This window comes from Suricata suricatta, chromosome 5 (assembly GCF_006229205.1).
Source record: "Suricata suricatta isolate VVHF042 chromosome 5, meerkat_22Aug2017_6uvM2_HiC, whole genome shotgun sequence".
Lineage (NCBI taxonomy): Eukaryota > Metazoa > Chordata > Mammalia > Carnivora > Herpestidae > Suricata > Suricata suricatta.
The window spans coordinates 14,163,808-14,172,761 of NC_043704.1; the positions used below are offsets into that span (position 1 = coordinate 14,163,808).

General features: G+C 55.4%; 1 protein-coding gene across 1 annotated transcript in view; it reads left to right on the forward strand.

Annotated features, from left to right (window-relative positions):
* URB1 (URB1 ribosome biogenesis homolog) overlaps positions 1–8,954 on the forward strand; it is a 67,875-nt gene that overhangs the window by 57,343 nt on the left and 1,578 nt on the right. The window contains exons 31-38 of the mRNA XM_029938666.1: positions 2,587–2,747; positions 3,294–3,405; positions 4,575–4,681; positions 5,185–5,328; positions 6,296–6,405; positions 6,726–6,923; positions 8,051–8,292; positions 8,722–8,948. Coding sequence (XP_029794526.1) covers positions 2,587–2,747; positions 3,294–3,405; positions 4,575–4,681; positions 5,185–5,328; positions 6,296–6,405; positions 6,726–6,923; positions 8,051–8,292; positions 8,722–8,948 — 1,301 coding nt within the window. The remainder of the gene's footprint in view (positions 1–2,586; positions 2,748–3,293; positions 3,406–4,574; positions 4,682–5,184; positions 5,329–6,295; positions 6,406–6,725; positions 6,924–8,050; positions 8,293–8,721; positions 8,949–8,954) is intronic.

Genomic DNA, 8,954 nt, shown 5'->3' on the forward strand with positions numbered 1-8,954 from the left:
ATATATATATTTTTTTTTTTTTTTTAGTTTATTGATTTGAGAGAGCGAGCGAGCGACAGCAGGCATGCGCAGGCACTCATGCAGGGGAGGCACACAAAGAAAGAGAGGGAGAGAGGGAAAGAGACATCCCAAGCGGGGCTTGAACTCACAAACTCTGAGATCTTAACCTGAGCTGAAATCAAGAGTCAGAGGCTTAAGCGACTGAGCCACCCAGGTGCCCTGGTGCTGGATGTTTCTGTATCCCTGTGGATGTTCCGGAGCTTTGTTTTAGGACACATTTGATCTGCTTAGACATGGTTTGGTCCTCCCGGTCTTGCTTTGGATCTCTGTTAGATGAGACCAAAGCAGCTTGTTGGTCCAGGACAGGCAGACTTCAACTCACGACTGAAGTAGAACCCTTCGAAGCAGTGTGCCCTGTCCCTGTGAGCTGTGAGGGGTCACCCTGGCTTGTGGGACAGGAGCCATGGCCGGGCAGGCATGAGCCTGGGGCTGTCCTTGTACCTCAGCCTCAGGTGCTTCCTCACACACCTCCCTGAGACACTCTTGCCGGGTGGCACTCAGCCAGAGAGCCTGGTGCTCTCTCCAGGACTCTCTCTTCTCCGGGACTCTCCCTGTGACGTCTGGCCACCTTGGCCTCCCAGGCCTCCTGCTCCGTCTGCACAACTCCGAGTTCTCCAGTCTCCGCCTAGAAACCTCCAGGCTGCGAGCGGGGACTATCGGAAGGTTCATCCTGTTGTTTTCGCTCCGGGAGATTGCTCTCCTTTATCACCTCGTGTCCAGTGTCTTGAAAATCCTTGTTTTATTTCTTCAGTCTGGTGTTTTAGTTGCTTCGGGTGGACAGGGGTATCCGGTTTCTGCCACTCTCCTGGCCAGAAGTAGAAATCCTGATTCTGCTTTGAGATGGTGTAAATGTTGAGAAAGAGGAAGGGGACCACGCAGAGCGTCCACACCGCCATCGGTCACCCTTGGTGGGGGCAGGTGCTGGTGCTGTGGAAGTTACAAGTTGCTCTGCTACTTCTGAGGGACAAGGACACTTTATGGTTTGGAGTGATTTCGGCATCTTTGGGCAGCCCCTCACTGGGGGCCATCGTGTGCCCGTGCAGCGGTTTGGATCACAGTATAGAGACGTCGCTGATGAGTACAGTTTTTCCTCATTAGTTATGTTCTGCATTTTTAAGTTGCCAAAACTACCCATTTAAAAGTCTCACTTTAGGAAGAGAAAAAAAAAAAGGTTTGATTTATTTTTTTTAAATCATCATTAGTAGTGAATCTTTTATCGATAGATAGTACATTCCAAGGTTGCACATTTCCCTTGGTCTGTGGGTTTTCGTTTCACTTGGTTTGTGTTTGGTGCTGGACCTAACCAGGTCACCAGTCAGCCTGAGAACACTGCATGGGTGACGATCCTGCCCAAACCCCGTGGCGTCATTTTGAAACGCGGTGACCGTTCTCTGTCCTAAGGTTGTTCTTCACGGTTTTTTGTTTTATAATTTAGACAGGATTTATGTTGTAAAAAGTCTTTATTAAAGAGAATTTCAAGTGTCCTGAACTTTGTTATTGGTAGTCAAGCCCTTTAAGTTGTGGTCCTGGGGCTCCCCTTGTATATCTGGCCGTCTCTCTCGGTCACATCATGTCCTGAAGTGATTATGAGTTTTTACAAGGCCTCCCAGGTAGCAGATGGATAACCGCCAGCAAGCTCTTTAGTTTTTTATTTTTAAAAAAATTTTTTAATGTTTACTTATTTTTAAGAGAGAGAGAAGAGTGAGTGAGAGTACAAGTGGGAGGGACAGAGAGGGAGGGAGACACAGAATCCGAAACAGACTCCAGGCTCTGAGCTCTCAGCGCAGAGCCTGATGTGGGGCTTAAACCCATGAACTACAAGATCATGACCTGAGCCCAAGTCAGACGCTCAACAGACTGAGCCACCAAGGCGCCCCTGGCAAGCTCTTTCGACTCCAGCTTTTGTTCAAGCGTGGTGAGCCGCTCTTCCGTGAGATTTTTGTGGTTTGCTTAAAAAAAGAACTAGGGTTGCAGAGTGGATATAAATTAATCCTTCATAAAATTGATGGGCCAGGTCGGACTGGTTTGTACTGGCTCAGTTTCCCAGCTCCCTTGCCTTTGATATTTTCCTTAGCGGTGTTTGTAGCTAGGAACTCAGACGCTGCGGCCTGAAAAAGGGAGAAACGGGGAGCTGGTTTTCTCTGCCGGCTCTGTGGTCGTGTCCCCCAGGTCTCCAGCGCACTGGGGTCTCAGGTCTCAGGTCTGAGTGACACCTCCATTCTTCTCTGACTCATTGAATGTTTGTGAGAAGCAATGAAATAATCCTGATTGGGGTTTATAAGCATTTTGGGAGCTGAAAGTATAGCTTATTGCCATGGAGGGGAAAATTGGCTCTTATCCAACATCAGCAAAAGCTAAGTGAGAGGGGGGTGCTGCAGAGACCTGTATTTCTTGTATCTGGCTAGCACTCGCTGATGTTGGAGGTACACAAAAGGAAATTTAATTGTCCGTGTGGCACAAGCACTGTGACCATTGCATGTGTGTGCGTGCATGTGTATATTTAATGCTCTGTTTTACTTCCCATAGAATTTGTGGTAGATTGTCGAAAATTTTTGGACTCCAATTCTCTGGGCCTGACTGTCGCGGCCCTCAGCAGCTACGACCCGCAGATGCGGGCTGCGGCCTACTACGTCCTGGCGGCCTTCTACTCGCAGCTGGAAGGCGCACGCTTCCGAGAGCAGCCGCAGGTGAGCGGGCCTCCGGGAGCCGGCTGTCCGCCGCAGCCGGGCGGGGGCTCTCTGGGGGACCTGGAGCGTGGTGTCGGGAGACGTCTGATAAAGAATTGAGGGCTGTGCCCCTGGAGGGGGTGGTGCTGGAGGCTGCCTCTGGTTCTCAGCTGCGGGGAGGCTGAGAGAGAGCTCCCCTTCGACAGGCTTCTTGTGCGTAGGTGGGCAGAGCAGTTTGGTTTCTTTGGTCTGAGCCTCGGCTGAGGCAGCCCTCCTCCCGCACACGCTGAGCCTCAGCAGCGTGTGCCCCAGGGCGGCAGGGAGCAGGGACAGAGCGGATGGTCGGGGTGTCACGGCCTTCTCTCCACCCGTGCGCACCTGCCTGGCTCCTCCAGGGACAGCAGAGGCACCCCTGAGGTGGCGGTGAGCACGATGCTGCCCCTCTGTGCGTCCTGCGGTGTGCGGAGCAGGCCACCCGGCCACACTGCAGTGTAAGCGAGGCTGGGCACAGCCCTCCTTCTCCCTCACCACCCCCCTCCCCTTTCTTCTTTGTTTCCTGGTTTTAAGCTCCTTTACCTGCTGGATGTAGTCCGGAATGGGATCCGAACTCAGAACATGAGACTCACCTTTACCTTGACTCTCTTCATTGCCAAAGCAGCCCTGCAGATTTTGAAACCAGGTACCGCCGATAGGACTAGGTTGGGGCGAGGTTGAAATGTCGAGATCGGACACGTCCACTTTTCGGTGTTAATCCATAGGCATGGCCCGTCTCACATGTGAGGAGGCACTTGACCGGCCACCCAGTGCTCATAACCGTGAGCCGCGTGGCTGTCCACAGTCTCAGACAGTGGGTAACGGATGGCTGTGAGGAAGCTCTTTATGGGCCCCTAGGAGTGAAATCCAGAAAAAAATCCCGTAAGAAGATACAGTGCAGGGCAGTGTGTGTGATGAGGGAGGGGATACTTACTCATATTCGCTCGCAGGCATGTGATGCTGCGGTAAAAGCATGTCATGGCCCCTGGCTCCCAGGACTACTGTGGGGGGACCGGGGTCCTGCATGTGCAGGGGGTCCAGCTCGGGGAGTCTGTCCACCGGCAGCTGCTGATCTGTACTCGGAAGTCAGAGTGCATGGCCCGTGGGTCCTTAGCCAGAAAGTGGCCCAGGCGCCACCCAGGGCATGAGAGCACTGCTCCTGTGACTCCGCGCAGGCCCCACTGCTAACGTAGCAGGACTACCTTTAGGTCCCCTGTACTGGGTTCTCTGAGGGTAACACGGTCATACTCAGATGGCGAAGCAGCCCCCTGCCTGTAGCCCGTGGTCACTAGCTTGTCCAAGGCCCCACAATCCATCTCCGGTCAGCCTGCTGTTCGAGTTCAGATCTAGCGTTCATCTGCTCCTACATAGTTTTTATTACATGGTTTTTCTTCTCCTTAGAAGGTACAGGAGGAAAGAGAGTAATCAGTCATTTGTAGACGCTAAAGAAAAAGACTATCCTGACCGTGACCTTCCACGGGAGGCTGATGGGGCTGGTTGTCAGCCTTGTGCCATCTGTATGACCCGGTTCCACTTGGCATACCAGCCGGGTGGAGCTTGTGTGGTGGGCTGCTGGCTGGGGAGGGGCAGCCCCCCAGAGCTGCCTCAGAGCCTTGGGCCAGAGCCCGCACGCGGCACAGAACCAAGGTGCCTTATCACAGCTGGGTTCTCGAGAGCTGCCCATCTGGATAAGGCTGCAGAAGCTCCCCGGGGGCAGGGATAGATGTCTGCCCCTGCCCCCCAGGTCCTGCTCCCTAACTCCGGCAGAGCACCGGGGGGTCCTCCTGGTAAGCCACTGTCCTCCTTTGTCCGCAGAGGAGCACATGTACCTGAAGATCAACAAGTTCCTACTGTCACACGAGTACTTGAATATGAACAAAGTTCCGGGCTTCTACCAGTTCTTCTTCAGCTCAGACTTTGAGGTACGGCTTCTCAAGTCTCCGAGGGCCCCAGAGGACTCCTGCTGTCCTTCTGGTATCCTCCCCTTGCTCGGCACTGCTGGCGGCACAGCTGCCCAGGCCGTGTAGGAGCAAGAAGGTCATGTGGTCTTGCTCGCAGAAATGCTCGTCATGCCACGCGTTAACTTGTAGGTGGCGTCTCCCACCTTAAAAAAAGGTACTTCCGCAGCCTAAGTTGTGTGGCGTTCCGTTATGTTTTCTCGGTGAGCAATTGGGTTAAATATGAAATGTGCTTCTGTAGGTCCCCTGTGTGGGTTGACACAGTGCGGTGTGTGAACCTGACCTGCTCCTTTACTTCCAATCTGAAGAAACCGAGTCGGGTGTTGAGGGGTTTTCGATCACATGGGCAGAAATAGGGAAACTTTTTGCCGCCACGCTACTTCTGTTGCCACCACTCGAAAATGGTGGGGTCGGAAGAGGCGTCTTTCACTTGCCTGACAGTAATTTTCCGTTCGCCTGCGTTACAGCAAAAGACAGAACGGGAATGGGTGTTTGGGACCCTGCGGCAGGGGCTGCGGGACAGACGCTGCTACGAGCTCTACGCCCGGCGAGGGGTCTTCCACATCATCCTGTCCTTCTTCAGCAGCCCCCTGTGCGGCGGCCAGGCGCAGGTAGGCCAGCCCCACGGACTGTCGGAGAAGGGAGGGTCCGGCTTTTTCTCACGCTTTTCTCTGGAAGTCAGATGCGTATGAATTTTCATCCCAGCCTGGACGTGACCAACCCGCTCATGTGACATGAGGCTGACGTCCTCTGAGGGGAAGGGCTGGCCCTCGCGGCTGCCTGTCCCCTGGGGAAATGCTATTCCTCGCGAGGGCCCCTCTCCTGTTGCCCCCATAGATGACTGGCATGCTTTCGCCAGGCCCCTCTTGAGCCACCAGGATTTCACTCAATGCACAGGAGCTGTAGGTTCTCAAAACTCAGCCAGGAAACAGGAGTCGAGAGTTGAAGCTGACTGTCGCACAGCCAGCAAGGGACACCCCTCGACTGAGAGCTCGTGTGTGTGTGTGTGTGTGTCCCCATCCCTGTGTCCTCAGTGCTACGAGTGCTGGAAGGAGGAAGTAGGTAGAGTTTCGGGGTCTAGCCCCGTCGGGTTTTATGTCTGACTGAACACAAGACGTGTGTACATAGGAGCGAGTCAGAAGCAAGAGACACACTGGAAGAAACAGAGTCTGGGAATGGTAGCTATTTCTTAGGACGAGGGAGAATTCGAAGACTCCCACTTCCCAGTTCAGGGGGTGGCCCCGTTCTTAACGGCCTCCCTTCCAGATGCTGAAACTGAAGGGACCAAATGGGCCGCCAGCTGTTTGCGCTAGGAATGGGCCCACCCTCCTTGCAGGCTCATGCTGGGCCGCGTGCTTCCCGAGCCGTGCCTTTGTGCCCGTGGGTTGGTTCCTTAGGATGGGTTAGCAGGGGCGGGCAGCCACAGGGCCTGGCACTTGCCGTGTGCCCTCCGGCCGGCCACGGCCACCACGCTTACAGACACGGCAGAGCACCCCGCTAATATTGTTTAAGTTGTTCCTTTGATCAAGCAAGTTTGGTTTCCCTACTGAGAAGTAACTCTTTGTTTTGGGTTGTCAGATTTGGATTCTGGAAATTCTACAGAATGCTGCCCGAGACCCCCAGTCTGCCTATGAGATCCTGCGGGACTATAGCCTGTTGACGTGGATTTTACACATCCTCGAGAGCAAGTACGCGCCTTGCGTGTGAGCCATGTGTCCGGAGGGCGTGGGCGGGGTGGAGGGCGTGGGGTCTACTGCTGGCTTTGGTGTCCACCGGACACGTGCCCGACCACCCATCCTCTCTAGCGGTCACCCGCCAGGAGGGAGAATCGGGGCCCCGCCCTGTGCTGCAGCATCTGGATGTCAGGCTCCCCATTTTCACACAGATGCTGTGACTTTGGGGACTGCCACTGCGGGCGTAGTGTGTCCCGACATTCCACAACCCCGCTCCAGCCGAGGTCGCTGAAAGGACAGGGCGTGGCAGTGAGCATTGCCTTATTTGGTTTCAGGTTTCTGGAGACCCAGCTGCTGTCCGGCATAATCTCCTTGCTGCACACACTGTGGGTGACCAACCTGGGAGACAGGGGCGTGGAGTCTGAAGGCCCGCCTCCCTGCAAGCCCGGGTCCCGGGAGCCCCCGAAGCTGCTCGCCCTACACCTGGTCGATGAGTTCCTGTACGTTCTCCTTGTGCTCACAAAGCACCTAAGGTAAGCCCCTGCCCCACCAGGTGTGACCGTGTCACCTGTGGACATCACTGCCCAGTAGTCCCCTGGGTCACAGCTTCCCGGGGCTGAGGCACAGGGCTGCTACCCGTGTGGGTGACGTCTGGAAACCTCTTTTAGCTGTTGCTGCTTTTCTCCTTCAACTTTATGAGGCTCCTTTCAACACCCTGAGAACTTACCACTTTAAACACCTAAAACCTGTCCTAACCGATCATTTTTAGCAGACAACTATCCTGATATTGTGATTCAAGCACTCAGATGTTCTATAGAAAGAACATATTTTCTGTCACCTTAAGAAAGCATGTTCCCAGACTTGCTTCTGCCTTCAGTAGCCTGCACAGACTCACTCATCCAAGAATCTTCTTGAAAATTTCAGTTTTTTCATATGACCCCTTAGCATAATGCTCCTGATTTCCTCAGAGAGTTCAGCTCTCCTCAGAGTCCGCTGTCTTAGAGAAAAGAGTCTCACAGTTGTGACTTGGGCACAGAGGTGTGCTCATTGGAACCGCAAGATGGATCACAAATGGATTATAACCTGAGTGAAAACTTTCTTGATAAAGAACAGGGCATTTCGTCTTCGGTTGTTTTAAATTAAGTTGTAAAGTCAGTCCTGACAGACCTGTTTCTCATTTTGGGGTTGTTGAAAGACAGGTTGGTGTTTGAGGACTGATTGCAGTTTGAAATAATTTTCAAATTGTGTGGAGCAGGTGCTATCAAGTTTAAAATTCTCTGGGGTTCAGAGTGTGTTTCCTGCCGGTGCCGAGTCTGAGAGGTGAGGCACAGGGGAGCCGGCCGGCCTGTGAGGCAGCTGGTGCTCAGACGCTCACACTCTGTCCGCCTCACTCTCCCGGTCAGCCATGGTTTCCGCGGGGATTTCCATTCCTCCAGCACGTCGGACTCCGGTCCTGTCCCAGCTTCGCCTCCCTGGAGGCAGCTGGCTTTTTCCTGTTTGTTGTGCTGGGTCTGTGCTCCGTTTCTGTTGAAAAGGCATACTCCGGTCCCAGGCAGGACGTTTGACCCTCTGGGTCTGTGGCCTTGCCCAGCCACCCCAGTCCTGGGCTGCGGGCTAAGGAGACAGCTTTTGCTCAGTCTGCGACCTTGGCTCCCAACAGGCCCACCTTGGCCTCCGCCCAGCTGACCAGCTTCTTCGGGGCCCTCGAGTCCGTGCTGAGGTACCGGGCCACCGTCGTGCAGGCCTTCAAGGACATGAACCGCTTCACGGTGAACGAGATGGTGCTGTCCACCAAGGATGTGCTGGTCCTCTTGCACAAATGGAGCCTCCTCGAGAGCGATGCTAAGCTCCAGGAGGACCTGCGAGCGGCCATTGAGAAATACCAAGTCAGGGAGCTACTGAGTGAGTGTCGGAAGGGACCCAGTGTCTGCCAGTCCCCAAGCTGCTCGGCTCCCACAGAGCACCCAGCACTCTCGCTCTCTGAGCGGCATTTCCAGAGCCTACGAGGCTTCGGAACAGGGCACACCCGTCCTCTAGCCCTGCAGACGGAGCCTGGGATACCGGCTCTGAGGTGCGGCCCTGCCACAGCTGGTGCCCGCCGGGAGGGGGAGGGGCGGCTTTGGCCATGGTGAGGATGAAGTGGGTTCATCTGGAGGGCAGTGGGGACTGTCACAGGCCTGTGTGGAGCACTCGTGGTGCCCCCGGTGCAGGAACATGTCCTGCAGGGACCGAGTTTTCAGGACCCTGCGTCCCCCTGCGCCCCCGCCCGCCACCTGGGGCTGTGAGGCGGCCGGCCGGCCGTCTCACCGCCATCCTCCCTGTGTTCCACAGAGATGCTCAAGGATAAGGGCAGGCCTGCCGGGCCCGCCAGAGCCCGGGGCCCGCGGGGCCGGAGGAGGAGGCCCGAGGAGGCAGTGGAGGCGGCTGACCCCGAGCCTCGGGCGGCTGCCTTGGAGACGTGCAGGGGCCTCCTGACGTCCATCCTGACCCACTGGGGGCCGGCCCGCGGGGGTCCCGAGGACGGTGCTGGCCCCGAGAGTGACGCATCGGGCCTGGCGGCCGCC